The 22439-nt window shown below is 41.9% G+C and overlaps 1 protein-coding gene across 2 annotated transcripts in view; it reads left to right on the top strand.

Moving 5' to 3' along the window:
- EIF2AK2 (eukaryotic translation initiation factor 2 alpha kinase 2) overlaps positions 1-22439 on the top strand; it is a 1554704-nt gene that overhangs the window by 468657 nt on the left and 1063608 nt on the right. For both annotated transcript variants that reach the window (XM_044057939.1, XM_044057874.1), the window contains exon 8: positions 2555-2679. In XM_044057939.1, coding sequence (XP_043913874.1) covers positions 2555-2679 — 125 coding nt within the window. The remainder of the gene's footprint in view (positions 1-2554; positions 2680-22439) is intronic.

The following is a 22439-nucleotide window of genomic DNA, read 5'->3' as shown; positions in this document are numbered from 1 at the left end:
CATAAACCATCTACCAGGAAAGTTTACCGCAGTAAATGGAAACGATTCTCCATTTGGGCGGAGCGGCAAGGTCTAGATCCCTTTACCGTTCCCCTTCCTCTGGTGCAAGACTTCCTAACCACTCTTTTTAATGATGGTGCCAGTAGTTCCACGGTCAAAGTGCAGCTCGCGGCCATTTCTCATTATCATGTTGGTCATGACTCTGGACCTCTTATGTCTGCCAAATTGTGTAAAATCTTCTTAAAAGGCACTTTTCTCCTTAGACGCGGTTCCTCCATGGGATCTTTCTTTGGTTCTTCAGGCCTTGACCACTCCCCCCTTCGAACCTGCGGCCACAGTAGATCTTAAATTTTTATCCCTCAAGACTGCTTTTTTAGTAGCCATCACTTCGGCCAAAAGAGTTTCGGAACTTCAAGCCTTATCCATGAAGCCTCCTTACTTGGTCTTCCATCCAGACCGCGTATACCTCAGGACCAATCCCTCCTTTCTTCCTAAGGTAGCTTCAGAAGCAAACATTAATCAGTCCATTAACCTCCCTGTTTTCTTTCCTAAATATCAAAACAAGGGTGAATACAAGCTGCATTCCTTGGATGTTCACAGGCAGCTTTGTTTTTATCTTAACAGGACAGCTGGCCATAGGCAATCCGACCAGTTGTTCATTTCCTTTGCCAAATTCAATCTGGGTAAGCCAATTTCCAAAGTCTCCTTGTCACGCTGGATTTCGCAATGTATCCTTTTAGCTTATCAGGCTTCTGGGAGGCCCGCGCCGGAGGGAGTCCAGGCCCATTCGACCCGGTCAGTTTCTACCTCAGCGGCCTTTAAGGCTAGTATTCCTCTGGATGACATTTGTTCAGCAGCCACTTGGGCTTCATCTCATACCTTTATTTCTCATTACAAGCTGGATATCACATCTAGAGGTAGAGCATCCTTTGGCTCCGCGGTGCTCCGGAATATCCTTCCATGACGGCCGCCCAAGATTCAGGTAGCTGGGGACTCTGTCCCACAGGTTGCAGACAAATGAATCTCCTACTTCAGATTTAGAAGTTATGTACTTACCATAACGTTCCATCTGAGTAAGTGGATTCATTTGTCTGCAACCATCCCGCCCTCCTATCCCCCTGGCCTTGTCAGTTTCCTGCATATTACGTGTTACCCTTTCCAGGGTATTTTGATTCAGGGCAAACTCGATCTGAGGTCATGTAGGGAGAGCAGGGCATTATGGGTGAGGGGAGGAGCTAAGAGCTCGGATCCATAGCTGGATAATCATACCGGTTCGGATCCGATATCGGATCCATAACCCCACAGGTTGCAGACAAATGAATCCACCTACTCAGATGGAACGTTATGGTAAGTACATAACTTCTATTTACTTAGCAGTGTGCGAGCAGTTGTGCTTTAATACAGTGGCACTTATTTGTTTACGTACATTTGATAAGTTCTTTAGCAGGGATACTGCAACAACTGAAAACAAGAAATCAAAACTTGCCAACAACTGGTACAGATCCACTACTGAAAAACCACCAACCACACAATATTTCCACAACAAATTTTATTTTTCACTCTCTCTCTAGCACCTTGATGTAACCACCTTCCAGGAGAAATCTTTAGCAGGGATAGTCTTGCTAGTCTAATAACACCTTTACAGGAGAGTCCTGGAAGGAAAAAGTTTCAGGGTACAATAAAATTTACATTTATTTATTTATTTATTTATTTCAGTTTGATTACCGGGGAAGTCCACTGGGCATGGTGGCCCGTTTTCAGTGGAGGCCCGGGGAGAAAAGCTCCACAAAAACAATTTTAATTACAAGAAAGAGTTCAAACATAGAAGAAACATTACAAGTTAACTGGTGGTTACAAGGTAGTCTACAAACAATATCAGATTACTAGAATTAGCAGAATAGCAAAATTATTGACAGTTTCAATTTGGGAAGAATTGGCTTATTATATAAAATTATATATACTATATAAAAAGGCAGAGAAAAAAGCAAAGAGAAAGAAGACATTAAACTTTAATGTTGGATGCTTAAGCAATTAGTATTTTATAAGAGGTGAGGAATGTATGAGGTATGCTTGGGTAGCTTAAGCATATAGAGTAAAAGATGGTTTAGTTGCTAATACTTTGGTATTTTTAGGAAAGATTAGAGAAGGATCAGGGGGTTATAGAGGTTAGCCTGGAGAGAAGGGGGAGGATAGTTGGGCCGGTGTAGTTTGGAGAGTACAGTTGCAGGTCCTATTCAGATAGAGGTGAGAATGGAGTTGGGTTTTGAAGTTGTCTAGGTTGTTGCAGGATCTTAGGGAGGATGGTAGGGCATTCCATTTCTTAGCAAGGGTAAAGGATAACATAAGTTGACCTGCAGGGCATTTAGGTTTTTGTACAATAAAGTACAGATCAGAATAGCAATCATAAAATATTGCATTAAGAAACAAATAATCATTGAAAATGTCATATATCAAATAATAACCTTCATAGTAGTCTACTGTATGTTTAAGTTTTACTGAACTGTGATGCTAATCTAAGCTGCTTAATGTCTGTCTTTGTTTTGAAAATATACAGGCATCAGATGACTCATTTGATGACAAACAAAACTTTGTGGGTGAACTGTTGGAAGTGTGTCTGAAAAACAAACTGGAGCCCAGAATTGTTCAGCTTGACCAAAGTGGGCCATCTCACTGTCCAATGTAAGCGACTATTTATTTTGCATGATTTTCATTTGCCATTCAAAAATTATAGAATACGTATTAAGTATTTTGTATTGAAAAATTAGTTGTTGCAGAAGATATGGCGTAGTATAGCCATGCCTGTAAAACTGTACAGGCACTTCAACACTGCAGGCAAATATGAGTGTACTGATTTACTGTACAGTGCCTGGTTACTTCTTTGTGAAAAACCTAAGAGTTGTCTTGTCATGAGGGAAATGGCAATTTTTAATTCATATTTTTGTTATGGATTATGTAAATATTCAATAACTGTGTTATAAAAAGATTGGAAAGTTTATTTTCAACCTTTTCATAGGCTCATAGGAGGTTACCAGGCTAGTGGCCCTAGAGCCCTTACAAGTCTAGCCATGTTAATCCTGAGTTGCCTCAATTGTCTTTGGTTAGATGGATGTAATTCGCACAGCGCGTCTATGATAAACACAGACTACCCCTGTCCATGAGGCCATGGGTGCCACCCCCTGGGTGAATTTGCGGTCTCCCATCTATTTGTCCAGGTTGTGCTTGAATAGGATTAATGAGGAGCTCTGCTTCACGTGAACTGGAAGTTTATTCCAGAGTAGCAGCAATCTCTGTAGATGTATCTGTCTCTCCAGCATGTTCTGCTAATGTCACAGGCTAGGTTAAGATCCCTAGAGTGAGTGACTCTTGTGCCGTTTGACTTGTGGATGTGCGGCATATCCTTTGAAGCAGGATCAGAGACTGTCCTGTTGGTCAGGCACAAGTCGCCTCTCAGCAGCTGTGCGATACAGAGTATAGTGATAGGGCATTCAGTCTCTCCACGTAAGTCATAGTTTGGAGGCCCAGTATTTTCTTGGTGAGAAACCTATGTGGTCTGTGCAGCTGCTGCAGTTGTCTGGTGAGGTACATGGAAGGGAGCATTGTACTCTTTATTAATGGACTGATGAGGGTCGTGTACAATGGAGTTAATAACTTCCTTAGACCTGGATAGAATGTCCTTACTTATGAGATGCGCAACATAGAAAGCTTTCCTTACCACTGTGGAAACTTTGTGGTCAAAGTTCAGATTGCCATCTACCTCTGCTCCCAGATTTTGTACCACTGGGTTTGAACTTCTGGGGCTGCTGTCAGTATTATAATTAGTGGAGAATTCTGTTTTGCCGAATGTGATAATAATGGAGTTTTTTGCATTTAGTTTTAGACTGTGACTTTGGGACAAGTAATTTGTCTGTGTTAGCCCCTCCTGTAGTACGTTAACATCATGGGGGGGGGGCTCAATGATGGAACCAAATTTGCAATAATTAGAGAGCGTGGTAAGCAAAAGGCTGTCAGCTTTACTGTGGACTTCCAAGACATAGATTCCAAACAGTAAAAAACCCAACACAGATCCTTGTGGTATGATACAGGTAATGTGTCTACTGGTAGAGGTGGAGTCACCAACTTTAACAGTATGTGTTCTGTGGGTGAGCCAATTGGCAACCCATCTAGTGATGTAAGAGTTAAACCCCATCTGGGAGAGTTTCTCAATGATACCTGATTGGGGATTGTGTCAAAAACCTTGGCTAGGTCAAGATAGGCAGTATGTACTGTTTTACCGTCATCCAGGGCTTTGGTGACTTTCTCGAAGAAGTCTACTAGGTTTAATAAGTATGATCTACCCTTAATGAAGCCAAAATGGGTTGGGTCTAGAATTTGAAGGTCACCTATGTCCTTGTTGATGAGGTCCATGATGATTCTTTCATTGGCCTTGCGGATGAGGCTGGTTAGGCTTATGGATCTATAGTTCCCAGGATCGGTTGATACCCCCCACCTTGTGCAAGGGGGTTACTGATGCTGTTTTCCACTCTGTTGGAACAAAGCCAATTTTCGGGCTATGGTTAAAGAGAATGCTAAGTGGGTCCACTAGGTCCTGTTTTAGATTGCTTAATAAGCAACCTGAGATGTTATCTGGCCCTATTGAGGCCATGTTTTTGGCCTTGGAGTGTGCAGATATGACCTGTTCTCTAGTGATACTAGGCAGAGGACTTGTGTCAGTTATGCTTTTGAGGTATGGCTGGTGGGAACAGGGGGTTGAAGTTTGCACCAAATTTGTCAGCTAGCAGGTTGACAATTTCTTGTATTATAGTGTGAGTGGTGCCATGTACTGGCAGTGTGGCACAAAGCTGGGCATTCCCTTTTAAATTTCTGGTGTGGTTAAAGAATGCCTTATGATTGTCCTTAGCTAAGGATGCTATTTTACCTTCATAATTAGCATTAGAGGACTTTGCAAGATTTCTGATTTGCTTGTTCAAGTTGTGGAGGGAATTATTCCTCTGCTGAGCCTGTTCCCCCTTGTTCTTAGACATCAGTTTCTTCCTTTTGTTATGTAATCTAGTTATACTTGAGATCTAACCAGGGTGGCTTGTTTTTTCGGGAGGACCTGATTTTAACCCGGTCAGGCACAGTCGAGTTTGTACAGTTGCTTAAGTTTTTATATAGGCATTTGTGTACGTTTCTGCATAGGAGTCATTGTTGTCTGTGACTGTGGGGTGTATAAAACTTTTTATACCATCGCTTTCTAGGCTGTAGTTTGTTTTGGAAATGTTTTGAGTTTTTTGCTCCTGTGGTGGTGACAGGTTCTGTAGTTACTTTGAATGAGACTGATTTATGGTCTGATCTTCCAAGGGAAGGCATCACACGGGGGGGTGGGGGGGTGGAGTGACCTCCCCCCATGTTGGTGAGTACTGTGTCTAGGACATTTGAGCCCCTTGTGGGGGTGCAGACCTATCTGTTCCAGAGCATTTGTATTGACAAAGTGCAGGAACCTCTGGGCAAGCATTTTCATGCTCATGTATGTCACCCAGTCAATGTAAGGATGGTTGAAATCTCCTGTGACTAAGGTGTTGGACCAATAAGTCCAGGTAGGTGGTGTGCTTTTCTTGGTTCATGGTGAGGGGACCTATAGCTAGCAGTGATGTGGTAGGGTATTTTGTCTGTAGTTAGTTGGACATGGAGTAATTCGAGAGAGTAGTACTGTTTGACATGTCTCGAGATGTACTTGGCTTTAAAGAAGATGGATATGCCTCCACCTTTGATTCTGTCACCCTCATTTTGAGGTCAGACTGTGTGGAAGGCATTGTAGCCTTGTATGGCCGGGGTGCTGTTCGTGGCCTTGAACCATGTCTCAGTAACAGCACAGACATCAGCATCTTCCAAAGTGAGGAGTGCTTCAAGGGAGCACAGTTTCATGTTTAGATTCTTAGCATTAAGCAGCAGAACTTTGAGTTTGTCTCATGTAGATTTTGTTACATCGGACATTTTTTTTGTTTTGGCATTGCCTAAAAAATCACTGTGGGAGAGGCAAACACCTTTTTTAGTATCTGATAGCATAGAGGAGACAGATGCAGACAATCTCTTGCAAAGCAGCATGGCCTGTAGACCATGTCTTCCCAGGCTGACAGATACTGGATCCCTCTGGAATGATACCACAAGCTAAGCCAATTGTTAAACTCAGTCATTTTTTGGCATCATCTTGGTGAAGGTAGAATGCTGCTTAGGGCTAGAGTCATACCTGCCTGAGACACATAATCTGAGAGTACAGTCATGGGGGACATCTGTGTGTCTCACTATGGAGTCACCTATAACCAAGACATTAGGTTTTGAGTTTTTTTGCCTTTGGGGCTTATTTGCTTAGACCCTGGTGTATGAGTTATTGTGGTAGTGGTTTCCATTTGCATGGTAGTGTGTGCAAGTGGTTTACGTTTGTGTTGTGACCTCATTTTGTGTGAGAGGTGAAGTGTGTGTGCTGGCCACCTGTTTGATGACTGGTTTGTTCTTACATGAGAGAACTTATTCCAGTTTCATAATGTAATTACATCTCTTACATAGAGTATTTGTTTTTTTAGGAGTAGGTGGTTGTCCGTATACATGAGGCAATTATTACATTGCTTCAGGATGCCCATGTCAATCAGGCTGGCTGGGGAAATGACAGGAAACAGCCCATCCATTATAGCAAGCTTTTACTGTATGTATGATTAAGGAAGGGATTGAGCTAGTCTGACCAGTTTTTGTGCTAGGACTAACAAAGGTGCTTGTTCTGTTGAAGCTATGGATAATTACTGTGGCAATGGTGCTCAGTGTGCCAGTAGTGCAGTAGGGAAGCTTGCGAGGGTTCCACTATCAGATGCCTAGGGGAAGAGTGAGTTTCAAGATGTTTGCATCTATACAGGTCACCCCTAATTCTTGTTGTATGGTGCGCTGCAACACGCAAACATGAGGCTTAAATACAGGTGAAATTAAGAATCTACCAAGAGGAAAGCAAACAGTGAACCTTTCTCCAGCAGCCCCCAGCTCAGACAAAGCTGCATTCACACACTTCTGCCCAAGGGTACAGGCGTGCCCTTCTTAATGTAAAATGGCTGATGTAGTGCTCAAGTATATCAGTAAAAGGCTAGATTCAGCAGGTTTGAATCTTGTCTATGCTATCTAGGTATCAGAACAATGCACATCAAGTGCAGAGAAGTGCAAGAAAATACTTAGAACTCTTTTGTGTGTTTCTCAGCTCAGATAGACCAGGTAAACACCTGCTGCCCCAGATGAACAATCCTAGTCCTTCCAATGCAAAAGCACATTAAAAGAGTGCCCGGTGGGAAATGGTACCACAAACAAACTTAAAGATGTAGATACAGTAGTGTACTTTGAACAGCTTATAGAAGTGTGATTATTCAATAAAAGTACTTCACTTTGAATAAATGAGTCAAGAGCCACTCAGCTGTACAGAATTTATAAAGGCACTAAAAAAACAGATAAGTTCCCCAGCCAATACAATTATATTCAGAAATTTCAAGTGTTTCCACAACCTCAACAGACCAGGCAACCTCCTAGTGCACTAGATGGAAAATCCACTGACCTGTTTGTGTAAAAACAGTTGTTTGCTAGAGTATAAAAATACAGTACTTTATCCAATAGCTAGCTAGTCCTGAAACACACATACTGAATAGTTGAAAAAATGGACTTGCATATACTAAGTCCAAGATGACCATTTCTCAGAATATTCCCTTTTTCTCTGAGGTATGGCAATTTCAGAGTTACTGTACATAACTTCAGGGGTATGGGGGAGTTGCTCACACATTGCAGGGTAAAGGGGGACTTGATTCCCTGAAAATAGACATTTAAAGGAAAAGAGTAATATTTAAGATTTACTCATCTCCTGCGTTTTCTATCTTTTTTTATTTTTTGGCCTGTTTGCACACAGGATTTCAAGTGCTAACAGTTCAGTAAGGAGCTGAAACAAATTTAGAATGCAGTATGAAGGTCTTGATGCCTACTTAGATATATGATTTTTGTGGGTGCAGATATGTGATTTGTCCATTGAGGCCTCTAAGTTCTTTGTAAAATAGGGCCACGTCAGTATCCTCATTATTAGGCTTATAACTGGTAGGCTGTTTGTGGGCCAGAAATCATGGTGTGGTTTTCTTTAAATTTTTGATGATTCTATTTCACATTCATCAGCTTTTTTATTTGGAACATACTAGACAAATGATCACAGGGATCATAAGATGCCTAGACATGTATACCTTTAAACAGTGAAACGTAAAAGTTCTTGTCACACTTTTCAAGCACTTATAGAACTGCACCCACAGACTCAAGAAACATGTTTATTTCATCACGGTTTGATATTTCCTACATTTTAACATAACCCTGGGACTATTTACAGGTCTTTAAATATTTTTATATGAAATTTCTGAGTGACTACATGGGGTCTGGCATCTTAAAACAATTCTGATTGTTTAGTCTGCATCTAGGTATCCCACAGTGCAGTGCTTGTAAAACAGTTACATCACATAGGCCTCTTTCTTCCTAAATCTCCTATCACTGCATTGATTTTACATGCATACACTGCTGCCTTTCAGTCAGTTTTAAGTAATGATGTTCTTCGTGTTTCACTGTTGCAGTCATTACACTTGGGTTATCCTGCTGGCAGGCTACCCTCAGTCGGCCCGAATTCCAAAGTCTAGGTCCGGCGTCGGTTGCTGTCGCCTCTTCCCCGACATCAGTGCGCCAGGGGTATAAAAGATGCAGCCGACACCATTATCTTCAGTCTTTCTTGCCGCGCGGTGCCCGAAGCATAAGCAGTTCACAAGTGCCGGTCGGCCGACTCCTGAGATTTTCGGGTTCGAATTTCAGATCCGAAGTCTTCATTAAAGGCTAAGTACCCCGTTGGGGAAACTTTTTTCTTGCTCCAGACCGATGTCAGAAAAAGTTAATAATTGTATTTCTTGTGGGAAGCAAATACCTCATAAGGACTTTCATTCTTACTGTATTCCTTGCCTAGGCCCTGACCACGACGTTGCTAGTTGTCGGTTTTGTGCTAGATTTAACCAACACACTATTAAGCGTTGGTACAATTTTGCATTACACTATTTTGGCAGAAGATGTGATTATGCCATGTCGTCGGATAGCCATCCGACTACCAGAATTCACAAGAAACGCAACGAAAAAGAAAAGGACAGGGATCCGAGGTCCAAAACTGACGACGAGGCTTCTTCTAAGCCAGTCGCCGGTTCACCGGTTCTCAGTGAGGCGCCATTGCAGCCCCTGACGCCCGCTACTTTAGACCCGCAGGCCGCTACCGACTCCCACGTGGAGTCGACTAGGCAGCTGGAAGTTCAAAGTATTGGACCTTCGGAGACTATTCCCTCAGGTCCGGAGCCACTGAGCAGGCATCGGCTTCTGAGGGTGTTTTCAGACCTATTCAATTATACATTAAAATGACTTCAGTTTCAAAGGCAAAGACTAAAGCACCTTTAAAGACAAAGAAACAAGTACAACAGCCTCATGGACAGGCCTCCATGCCCAAAAAACAGATGCTCAAAATGGCTGAAGACTTAATTACTTAGGGGTTCCCATCCCCCTCCTGATAAAAGGGGCAAGGGACAGAATATGAATCTTCAGATCAGGTTTCCATTTCATCTGATTCCTCCTCTGATCAGGAATACTCTCTTCCTCCCTATGAGGATTCTGATGCTGAAGAATCTATCCCTTCAGCCTCTCCTCCTGAAGATTACTCTTTTGGGGAAACTTTGCATACCATGTGGGAGCATTTCCACTGGGAGAGCCAAGATTTTTCAGAATCTAAGAAAAGGCTCAGAGACTTCCTTTTACTACCACAACACAGACCCGTAGCTATTCCACCTGTGTTAGACATTGTAGATGATGTATTTTCAGAGTCCAGTCTGACCCCTGACTCCTTACCTCCAGCTCCTGTTAAGCCGGACAGGTACTACAGAGTTCCTGACTCTCATCAATTCCTTTTCAAGAACCCTGCTGCTGACCCAGAAACTATCTCTCAGGGTCCCAAAAGGGTCAAGGCTTCCACTGCAAAAAACCCTACCCCCTCTGATAGGGATTCTAGGGCATTGGACAGATGGGGTAAAAAGATTTACACTTCTGCTACCTTGGCTATAAGGGCTTTAAATTCAGTTTCATATGCTCAAATATCAGCAGTATATTATGTCACTGCTTAAACAGAAAATGTTGATAAATTCTGAATGTGCAGAAAACAAAGAAATGCAGGATTTATTGCATTCAGCTGAACAAGTTGGAAAGCATACTTTGCAATGTGGTTTTGATTCTTTGGAGGCCTCCTGCAGGGCCGCTGTTACGGGTTCTGTCATTAGGAGGCATGATTGGTTAAAGGAACAAAATCTGCCTGATCATGTCAAAGCAAAATTATTAGATGCTCCATTACAGCATGATACCTTGTTTGGTGTTAAAGCAGAAGAGGTGTTAAAAGAAAATGTAAGACAAAGCTAAATCTATGCAAACGGTTAAAGATTTCTTACAGGTACAGCCTCCAAGATTTAGCAGACGCTGGCCTACAAAGAATTGGTCCTTTCCAGTGTCAGACAGACCACAAAGGGGCAGATCCCAGCCCCAAGGTTCATACAGGTCTAAACAATGGGGTGCTTTTATCTCCAAAAGTGGAGAAGACAAATCACAGCCATACAGGAAACAGTCCCAATGACTTTCCCTGCCTGCAACAAGCATTTAATTTCTGGCAGCACCTTTAGGGGGAAAACTAGCACTTTTTTCACAAAATTGGCACAAAATAACCCAGGACAAATGGGTCCTAGACATAGTGTCACAAGGCTACAAGTTTCACTTCCATACCCTGCCAAGAACAAACGGTTAGCCAGACCTGCCAAAACATCAATGGGCAGAGGCACAAAAGCAAGTCTCATCCCTCATGGACATGAGGGCCATTCAACAAGTACCAGAGCAAGAGCAGGGACGAGGATTTTATTCAAGACTGTTCTTGGTACCAAGAAAGGACAAGACCTGGAGACCAATACTGGACATATCTATTCTAAACACATATCTGGATATACCAAAATTCAAAATGTTGACTCTACAGCAACTTCTGCCCATGCTGGGTAAGAAGGCTTGGCTTGTGACTTTAGACCTAAAAGAGGCATACCTGCATGTCCCAATCAGACTAACATGCAGAAGATACCTCAGATTCAAAGCTGGCTCAATGCACTACCAATTCTCTGCACTGCCCTTTGGCTTATCTACTGCGCCCAGGGTCTTCACAAAGTGCCTGGCACCAGTAATTGCATTCTGCAGACAAAGAGGAATACAAATGTATCCTTACTTGGACGACTGCCTCCTTCTAGCAGAGAACAAGGACATTCTGCTACAACATATGGTGTTTGTAAAGAAATTTCTAACAGGCCTAGGGTACACAGTCAATGAAAAGAAATCAAAACTTGTACACTCTCAAGAGATAATATTCCTGGGTGCAAGCTTAAATACAACTGCCCAGATGGCTTATCTCACGCCAGACAAACAAAGGCAACTGACTACCTGTTTCAACCTGTTGGCAACAAAGGCCCAGTTATCTGCAAGAAAAATTCTGCAGGCTTGGGCTTCATGGCATCCTGCATTCTGCTAATTCCATATGCGAGACTGCATATGAGGAAACTTCAATGGTACCTAAAAAGTGTTTGGACTCAACATTGTCACAGCCTGGAAACAATAATTACCCTCATTCCCTGCCTACAACAGGAGTTTCGATAGTGGGCGAAGGCTTGTCACCACAACAAGGGACAGCCATTCACTTTACCCCCAGCCAGGCAGACATTAACAATGGATGCATCAGATTATGCCTGGGGGGCCCACATGGCAGGAAGATGTATTCAAGACACATGGTCCGCAAACCAAATGCATCTACATATCAATCAAAAAGAGATGCTAGCTGTTCAGAATGCCCTGACAGCCTTCAAAGACCTACTTCATCCGGGACAACTACTGATAAAGACAGACAACACCACGGTCATGTGGTATATAAACAAGCAGGGAGGCACTCATTCTTACCCCCTTTGCAGACTAGCCATGACTTTGTGGGACACAGCATTGACTTACCAAGTACATCTGCAGGCACAATTTCTGCCAGGAAAGATAAATACTCTGGCAGACGAACTAAGCAGAAACCTCATGGATCCCCACGAGTGGAAATTGGATCCACAAGTCTTCAGCATGATAACAAGGAAATGGGGATGCCCGGATATAGATCTATTTGCCTCTCCCCACAACTACCAAATAAAAAGATTCTGCACAAGGACTTATCACAGACAAGCATGGAAAGTGGACGCACTATCTTTCAGCTGCAAAAGCTTAGCAGTATATGCCTTTCCTCCACTGCCTCTCCTCCCCAAGGTACTCCTAAAGGTCAGACAAGAGAAGCCAAAGATGATATTGATTGCCCCAGACTGGCCCTGCCAGTACTGGTATCCAATCCTAAGGAACTTATCTCAATGCCCGCCGTGGACCTTGCCTCAGATACCTCATCTACTATCCCAACAAAACAATCAGATCCTGCACAGCCAACTAAAGACCTTAAATCTGGCAGCATGGCAGATAATGTAGTCATTCAAAATGTGCCTCTCACTAAAGCTGTGATGGATGTCATTTTGGAGGCCAGAAGGCCTAGTACCAGAAAATCTTACGCTGGAAAATGGAAGAGATTCTGTGCTTGGAATCAGACACAAGGAATTGACACAGCTGTACCAAATATTCCTCAGATTTTGCAATACTTAACTGAGATGCTGGATAAAGGCCTATCCTTTTCTTCTATTAAAATTCATGCCTCTGCCATTTCAACTCATTACAATACAGAGCCACCAATCTTTTCTCATCCCTTGTTAAGGCAGTACCTCAGAGGAGCCAAAAACTTAAGGCCTCCAAGGAGATCACCAATACCTGCATGGGACCTCAATTATGTCTTGGAAAAACTCACCCTGCCTTCTTTTGAACCAGCCGCTACAGCTGATACAAAGTTTTTATCTCGGAAAACAGCTCTGCTCCTAGCAATAACCTCAGCAAGACGAGTCTCTGAGCTACAGGCACTCATGGCTGCAGAACCATCATTTTTTATCCAGACAGGGTTTCTTTGAGGAAAAACCCGACATTTATGCCTAAGGTAGTGTCCAGTGGGGCCCTTAACCACATTATTCACCTGCCTACTTTTTATCCAAACCCACAGAATAAGGGAGAGAGAATTCTGCATTCTTTGGACATACACAGACAGCTACGCTTCTACTTGAGCAGAACCAAAGCTTTCAGGAAGACAGAGCAACTACTAGTGGCATATGCTGCAGGATCACAAGGAAAGACTATCTCAAAGCAGACTATTTCAAAGTGGATAGGCCACTGCATTCGTTTCTGCTATTCACAACATGGCAAGCCAGTGCCCAAGGGCATTAGGCCACATTCAACAAGAGCAGCAGCCACTTCAGCAGCCTTCCTCAAGTGAGTACCAACCAAAGACATTTTAGATGCTGCCACCTGGAGTTCAGTGCACACCTTTACAAAGCACTAACATTTACCACTCTACTCAAAATCCAATGCAGGCTTCACCACTGCAGTTCTGCAGGGCCTCATAGCCGCTCCTAATGCTATTTAGCTCCAGCCTCCCAACCATAGCTTTGGGATTCAACCCAAGTGTAATGACTGCAACAGTGAAACACGATGAACATAGTACAGTTGTGTACACTTACCATAAATGTAGATGTTCGAGTGTATTCACTGTTGCAGTCCAGGTTACCCTCCCACCATCCTCCATATCTTTGCTCGAACTTATTGGCTCTTCTCTAATCTATACAACCTATGTGGTGTATTTGCTTGTAGATGAAGGTATAATATATTTTGGTGCATGCATGTTTTATTGGCATATTTTTAGCCTACCCTTTTGGGGCCACCTGACATCTGGGGCAAGAAAAACTGAAGAAAATGGCATCGGCTGCATCTTTTATACCCCTGGCACACTGACGTCAGGGAAGAGGCGACAGCAATCGACGCCGGACCTAGTCTTTGGAATTCAGGCCGACTGAGGGTAGCCTGCCAGCAGGATAACCCAGGTGTAATGACTGCAACAGTGAATACACTCGAACATCTACATTTATGGTAAGTGTACACAACTGTACTTTTCATGCTGTTCAGTGAGTACTTAAAACACAAGCAGTGCAAATGCCACAGAACAGACTTTCAAAGTGCTTTTTACTACTACTACTTTTTAGAATGGCTAAACTGCAGACTTTTGTGAAGCCTGAATAGTACTACTTTGACTTGTCTCCCATCCCCCTTCACACCTAACTTCCCTAGCTGTCAAAGTGCTAAGAGTAATTTAAGCTGTTACATGCTGTGATTGACAACTCATAGCAGGAGACTTGACTCATGCACTGCTTACTTGTTCTAGCCTTTTCTTTCTGTATGGGTAAGGGAAGGACCAGGGAGCTGTGACATCACAGCATGGGTGGGCTTTTAGGACAGTTGTGGTGCTGTCATTTTGTCAGTATTCGTTGGCCTTGATGACACTAATGAATTGGAGACTGCAGCAAGCTTTTCGAGGGTGGGGATAAAAGTTTTTTTGAAAATGAAATCACCACAGTACAGTAAGGTACTGTTCTAGTGGAGAGAAACAGTCAATTTAGAATATTTTATATGCTGTATTGTTGTTTATTTATAGAAAGGACAGCAAATAGGGAGAAAAAGGACAGAGCAGTTGAGCATTTAATAACAGAATCCTGTTGTTGTCCTTTAATAGCACTCACCTGTCAAGTGAAGCAGGGCCAAGTCACTCAAAAGCATATAAGTATATTCCCCCATTAAGTTTCTCTCTACAGAATATAATAGTATGGTATCATTTGTCTGTGTTACCATTTCCAACCCCCTGGTAATGGAAAATTCCACAGTATGTAATGTAGATAAATATGGCTCCAACAGTAATCCCTGAGGGATTTACAACTTTAGTTCCATCATTTACCTAGTTGGTTGTTCTGGAGTATCTGACAGTTTCTGTCTAAAAATAAATTATCTTGTCTAGTTAAATATCTATCTATATATGTATGGGATTTTTTTTTTTTCAGTTTTTGCTAACATGTCTAATGATGTGTTGTTTGTCAGCCTATGAAAGGCTGTACTAAATTATAGATATATGACATTTGTCTGGATACCATTATCCATGCCTGTGACAGAGCCATTTGTAAATCCACTTTATGGTCAAAGTTACAGAAGAGTTTTATGGCACGCATAATGATCTTCTTAGACTAATTATGAAACAAATTGTGAAAAATCAGGTAGTGACATTTCAAACAACTTTTCAAAATAACTTTTCTGGCCCATTGGTCAATATATATGTACCTTAGTCTTTTGCCTTTTGTCTTTCTACATTGGAGAAATGGTAGCATCTTTCCATTCTGACAGGCTATGGGTATGGATACAGACCTGTAAAGGAAAAAGGATTACAATACTCAACTCTATTCTATGAAATGTATGATGTTTAAGAGCTCATTGTATTACGCCCCAGAGAAGCTCTAAATTATAGTTTTCACATAATCTTTTCTAATATCTCTACAGTAAATTTCAGATCAGCGCTACCATTTGTATATTGTAGGTATCATGTTCTTTTTCTGTTTACAATTATATTCTCCCAACCACAAAGGTCTGCACAAAAATTGTAGCAATCTTTGTAGGATATAATTTATCATTTCACATTCTAGTGCTAATGCTTCATTTATTGACTCATTTCATACTTCCATTGTAGGTACTTGGAAAAAAGCTTAGTCTGTGGAAATTTGGAATAATTACAGTTCTACTGTTGTACTTTCACAACTTTTAGGGTCTGCAGTTTTCACTAAACTTATATTTAACATCAAGTGATACTGGATGCATCTTGGGATGCAGCTGTTAGTTTTAATATTATTCATCATTTACTTTAAGACTTTAGACTAAACATTTTGTTTTATTTTATATACTTGTTTTGTTTTATTTATAAACAAATGTTAAGTAAATAAAATGTATGCAATTTTTAAGATACTGTCTTGAAGAAAGGCTGCACATCACATGTTTGAAGTAACATTCATTGAATGTTTAGTCAAAATCAAAAGCACAGTACACAAATCATCAACATGTTGTTGTTGTGTCTTTTGGCTTTTCCCGGTTAGGGGTCGCCACAGCGGAACTCCGGTCCGCTAATGATTGGCAGTTGATTTTTATGTGCCGCGTTGCCAGCCCTGACACACAACCTTCAACGAAGGTATGCCCATTCAAGCATGTCTCCACGCAGAAGACGCTCTAGCTGAGAATCGAACCGGACAGCATCTTACTGTGAGGCGACAACGCTACTGCAGCACCACCACCGTGGATACACAAATCACCAACATACAATCACAAAATACAGTCACAAAAAGATGAATGGTGTAGGCACAAATACAAAAAAACCCCCTCAGAAAATGTTACTTTTCTCACTATTATCAGTTAATATAAATACTATTAAAATAAGTGATTTACAATGTATGAGTGCTGTAGAAGTGGAAATCATGATGGCTATTTATTAAACTGAAGTTGTTTATGAACAGTGCAATGGTTATAGTTTTAAAAATGTGTGAGGGAGAGGAGTGCTATGGATCATGGAAAAGGAAGAATGCTCCAAGACTCCTGCTTTAATAAGTAGTTACATAAACTAAGGAAAGTAGTAGTTCCAGGGAGAATGGCAGTAATCGATTGCCATATCATATAAATTGTGGTAGCACTAGGGATGTTGTGTGTATCCAAAGGAACAGAAGGAAGAATAAGGATGTTTTATGCAAAAAAATGTTTTCTGCCAAATGTCCGAATATGGATACAGTAATTTTGTGGGACTTTAACAGTTACCTCAAGGAAAGAAGGAAGAAAACTAATTTACATGTGAAAAAAATATAGAGAAATAATGGGAATATACCTATAGAGACGAAATTTGCAAACAGAAATAGATTTTATTATGTTTTTGAGGAAACTACAGCAAGTTAATGGGATTGTGACAAACTGAAATGCTGCCAGCCCAGCTAGCTGGAATTTTGTAAATAATTAATATGCCACTTGTAGATATTAATATGATTTATATAGAAATGTGACAAAAGGGAAATATGGCCAACCCAGCTATCTGGAATTTTGTAAATAATCATATGTCATTTGTAAATATTAATATGATCCATAGGCTTGCCTTACAAATGTAAGAGAACTATATGTTATGTGTGTATTAAACTGCTGATGCAGAAGCGTGAGTTAAACTGTATGTTATGTACTGAGCTTCAAGAATGTAACCACAGTGTACCCTACTGGAAAAGAACATAGTTAACTTAAAAGCTCTAAGAAAATAAGTGAATTGTTTTACGATTGTGTTTTCACTAAAGGAGACAGAATGTCTATAGCTAGAAGTCCTTTCTGTTGTCTGGAAACAGAAATAATTACAGGTTTCAAATGTAAAAGTGTTTAACTGTTTTACGACTTCCAGTTGTAGGCCAACTTCTGAGAGATAAGTATTTTGACACAGAAGTGTTAAATTTTAAGTTTCTGTTAGCCTGGGAACTGAAGGCAGAGGTGACAGAGTGATGTCATCTAGCTGGCCCAGCAGTAATGTGTATTATTAATGTAAGAACTCTCTCTCTCAGAGAAAGTCTGTGCATTTTGTATTTGTCTTTGGACCTGAAAACATTCTCTCATCAGCATTACATTTGCCTTGCTCTGTAAGTAAGTAAGTCATTTAGGGCATAGTATCTCTTAGGTATAGATAGGAATACAGTAAAGATTAGATTAGATGTTTTCTATATTTATTGGAGACTGTCCTGCAATGTTGTTTTAAAGTATTTCCTGTGATTCTGAACTCTGTCACTGTGTTGAGTTATTGAGTATTGTCTTTTGCTTTTATTATTTATTAAATCTATGTAAACCTTTTAATTGTGGCTGGTTTGTGTAGAGATATTTAAGCTCTTAGAGTAAATGCACATGTATTTGGTGACACTGTATAGGCCACTCCAATAACCTTAAAGTCTTGGTCACACTTACCATTTGGATAAAAGTAACATTACACAGTAGAACTGGTCACCCTTTGGGAAGGGCCATATAGTAGCTGATAAAGAGCTGGTAGTGATAACTACCTTTTAGTCTGGGCAGAAGGGGGGCATAGCTAGCAAACCTTTGCCAGCCTTTCCCATGAGTCTGTGTGTGTGTGTTTGTATAGAAGTCAAATCTCAAAGTGTGTGTGTGTCAGCTACCTGGGCAGGGACACGAAGCACTGGTTGGACAGGAAGGGTGCTGGAGGTTTTGGCTTGACCACTCGGCTGAGGTCTCAACCCTGTAGCTGTGCCAGTGGGGAGTCTTAGTGGGGATCTGGAGAGAAAGGGAGAAACCAGCCCTAGACTGACTGTGATCTCTGTGTGCTCTTAAGGGAAATTGTATTTTACTCTGTGTGTACTTGTCATCCTCCCAATGTACACGTACCCCACTGATGGTAGTGGTGAGGATTGATGCTCCTTGATTACTAGACCAATGCAGGGGCGTCATATATTAGTTGTTTGGCAGTGGTGGGATAGCCACATCACATATTAATTGGTTGATAATGGTGAGTTAGCCACATCACATATTAATTGGCTTGTAGTGATGTGGATATTGAATTCCTGTAGCCTGCGTACAGCAGTCACTGAAGGTGTTTGTACTCTGTCAGCCACGCAGTGAACATTCAGAGTTTATATCACAATTGTTTTTTTTTTTTTTTTTTTTTTTTTTTTTTTTTTTTTGTTAGCTTAGTCAGGGAGAACAGGCAAGCATGTCAGCAGAAAAGTATGGCAAGCTGACAAGGAGCCATTTGGCTGAGATGTGCCAGGCTAAAGGACTGGTGCATGCCAACCTGACTAAAGCAGACATGATTGCAGCTTTAGTCACAGCTGCATCACAGAATAGCAATCAGGAGGGCAATCATAATGGCCGTGGAGATGTACAACTCTCAGAAAATGGACAGCTCGACCTTTCCACAGAGGACTTAAAAATCTGTCTGTAGTTAGAGACTTGAGTTGGAGGCCAAGCATTTGGAAATAGAAGCAGCAGAGAGACTGAGACATCTGGAGGCTGAGGAAAATGAGAAACTGCAATGTCTGCAGGCTGAGGAGAATGAGAGGCAGAGGCAACATGAAAAGGAGATGCTGACTCTTTGACAGAGTCATGGAGGTAATGGGGAAGGGAGTAACCGAACCACAGAAGCAACAAAGGTCAGTAAATTTCTTACACAATTTACAGAGGGGGATACTTTTGATAGTTTCATTCATGTTTGAGAGGGTATGTAAACAGTATGATGTTGACCAAGGGCTCTGGGTACAGTTCCTGACCCCCTTACTCCATGATAAAGCTCTAACTTTTCTTTGCAAACTGTCAGATACTGACTGTTTAAATTATAATGTTGTAAAGAACTGTTTGCTAGAATTATTTAATATACCTGAAGCTTATAGGAAAAAGCTTTGTGAGCATAGACGCACGGCAGATGAAAGTATGTGTGGATATGTTGTTGAACTAAGCACTTGTTTTCCTGGTTGGGCAAGTGGATGTCAGGTCACCACTTTTGAAGGGCTGGCAGACCTTTTGGTGAGGGGAAAAAGCCCTTAGCACTTTGCCTGAGGGCATGAGAATCTGGTTAGCTGATAGACAATGTACTACTGCAGATGAGGTGTGGAAAAAGGGAGACTTATACCTAGCAAAAAGGGCATCTCTGCACAGGAAACGGACACCCAGTGCTGCTCATGAGTCTAAGGGAACCCATGGTGGGTAGCCCAGACTGCCCCAACACAGTCCAGCAGTAGCAGGGGAAGCCACTAGTCCAGGTACACATCCAGGACCAAGAGTTAAATGTTTTAAATGCAACCAGTGGGGTCATGTAGCATATAGATGTCCATGGAGGCAAGGTGGGAGAACCAGTAATTGGGAATGACAAAATGCCAGCAGAAAGTTGTCTCGAGACAACAAGAGTACTAAACTACCACAAGCAGTTATACCCTATTTTAGTGAGTGGGAAAGAGGCCATTGCTATGGGAGACACAGCCTCTGACCTAACCATTGTGAAGCCTGCAGTGGTTACAGAGGAGCGCTACTTGCTTGGGCAGTCTACTCTAGTCAGAACTTTAGGAGGGATCCCATTCCAAATACCTTTGGCTAGGGTTCAGCTTGACTGGGAGGATGGAAAAGGAAGCCATCAAGTAGGTGTGTTGAGGGTATCTATGCAGATGTCCTGATAGGGAATAATTTTGATAATGCAGTACCGTGTGTGCTTGCAGTTACATGCAGTCAGGCTTGGAAACAAGCATGTGGGTCTGGTAGCATGGGTGAGACCCAGACAGACCACACACTTGCAGCAAGGACTGGTGAGGTGCTTACTTCAGGGAGGAAGCTACCCTGTAGCAGTGAGAATGAAGGTGAGCCACAGCTGCTTGTGAGAACTGATGTTCCATTGGACAGACTGACTGCAAGGGCAGAGGTGAGTAGTAGTAGTACCCAGGCTGACAGTGAAGCACTGCTGTCAGAGGATACCAGACTTTCTGTGGAATGGGAGCTGGGAAGGGTTACAAAGAGAGAGTTGAGACAGGCTCAGTTCTCAGACCCTACATTACAAGGCCTGAGACAGGTAGCTACCGAGGCACCTGATTTTCAAGGGAAAGGGGAATCTGCATACTGGGACAAAGGATTACTGTATATAGAGTGGACCCCTGAGGGAGGGCTAGAGGGTGAGAGAATACAGCAGTTCGTAACTAGCCATAGCCCATGATATTCCCTTTGCAGGTCATATGGGCATAAAACGTAGAAAGAGACATATTATGCAGAACCTCTATTCGCCTGGAATTTCCAGAGATGTAACACGGTACTGCAGGACCTATGAGCAGTGCCAAGAGGTAGGCAAGGCAGAAGACAAGGTGAAAGCTCCTTTGATGCCTTTTCCTATGATTGATGAGCCATTTCAGAGGGTAGCTATGTATATTGTTCCACAGGGAAAAAGTATATCCTAGTGGTAGTAGATTATGCTACAAGATACCCTGAGGCAGTGGCTCTGTCCATTGAGGCAGAAAAGGTGGCAAATATTTTGTTAGAGATTTTCATCAGGGTAGGTTTCCCAAAAGAAGTACTTACTGACAGAGGTGCCAATTTCATGTCAGACCTGCTGGCTTGGCTGTGGAAGTACTGTGAGGTGAAGCACCTAAAGACCACCCCCTACCATCCCCAGACTAATGGTCTTGTTGATAGGTTAAACTATACACTCAAGACCATGCTACGGGCATTTGCAGACCAGTTTAAGAGGGATTGGGACAAATATTTGCCCCATCTGTTGTTTGCTTACAGAGAGGTTCCCCAGGAATCAACAGGTTTTTCACCCTTTGAGTTGTATGGGCATAGGGTGAGGGGATCTCTAGATTTAATTTGAGATGAATGGGAAGGTGAGTGTGAATCTCACATGGAGTCTGTTGAGGCCTACGTCCTAAACCTCAGGGCAAGGCTCAGGAAACTCATGGGCTTGGCCCAGTGAAAGGTAGCATATTTCGAATCCCAAAATTCCACAAAGATATGTTGGCCACCTTTTAGACCAGTTGTGAATGGTAGGTTGTCCAAAACGTTTGTAATGGTACATGGGTTTTTACTTAAATTCTAAGAATTCTTGGGATTTTTTGAAACATTTGAAAGATTTAGAAATTTCCTCCACTGCAGTAATGGTTACAATACATGTAAAAAAATTGTTTTTCAGTTATACCCCATGATATCGGTCTTTCCTGGCTTGAGATACAATTAGTGAATGCCAGGATGTATAATCAGGATCGTATCAACCCTTTGATTGCATTGATGGAAATTATTCTAACAAACAACTATATTCAATTTGAGGGCCAATTTTACAAACAGATGGTGGGGGTAGCTATGGGGGCAGCATGTGCCCCCACCTATGCTAATTTAGTAATGACCCACTGGGAAGCTGAGTATATTTTGGTAGTACTTACATGACCTATCTAAAGTACTACACAAGGTACCTGGACGATTTATTTTTAATTTGGACAGGTACGGAACAACAATTGGAGGAGTTTTTGTCATATATTAATGACACCACAGTAGTTTTACAATTTACCCATGTGTTAGGTGGTTTGGACACTCTAAATTTGGCCCTAGGTGTGTGTGTGCACATGTATGTGCCTTCTGTGGAAGGTTGGGCGCCAGGTTGGCAACTCGACACCGTAAAACTCCACTGCCAATCATGAGCAGACAGGTGTTCCACTGTGGTGACCCCTAACCGGGAAAAAGCCGAAAGAAGAAGTTTAGTATGGAAAAAATCAATTACTCGGATGTTGATTTAACTATAGGGAATGTAGATCAGACAGTCACTTCCAAGATTTTCAGAAAATCTAAATTTTCTAACTCATATTTGGATTTCTCGAGCTGCCACC

Source organism: Protopterus annectens, chromosome 1.part0, assembly GCF_019279795.1.
Source record: "Protopterus annectens isolate FY-2018-M chromosome 1.part0, PAN1.0, whole genome shotgun sequence".
Taxonomy (NCBI): Eukaryota; Metazoa; Chordata; order Ceratodontiformes; family Protopteridae; genus Protopterus; species Protopterus annectens.
This window is presented reverse-complemented; position numbering and strand designations above follow the sequence as displayed.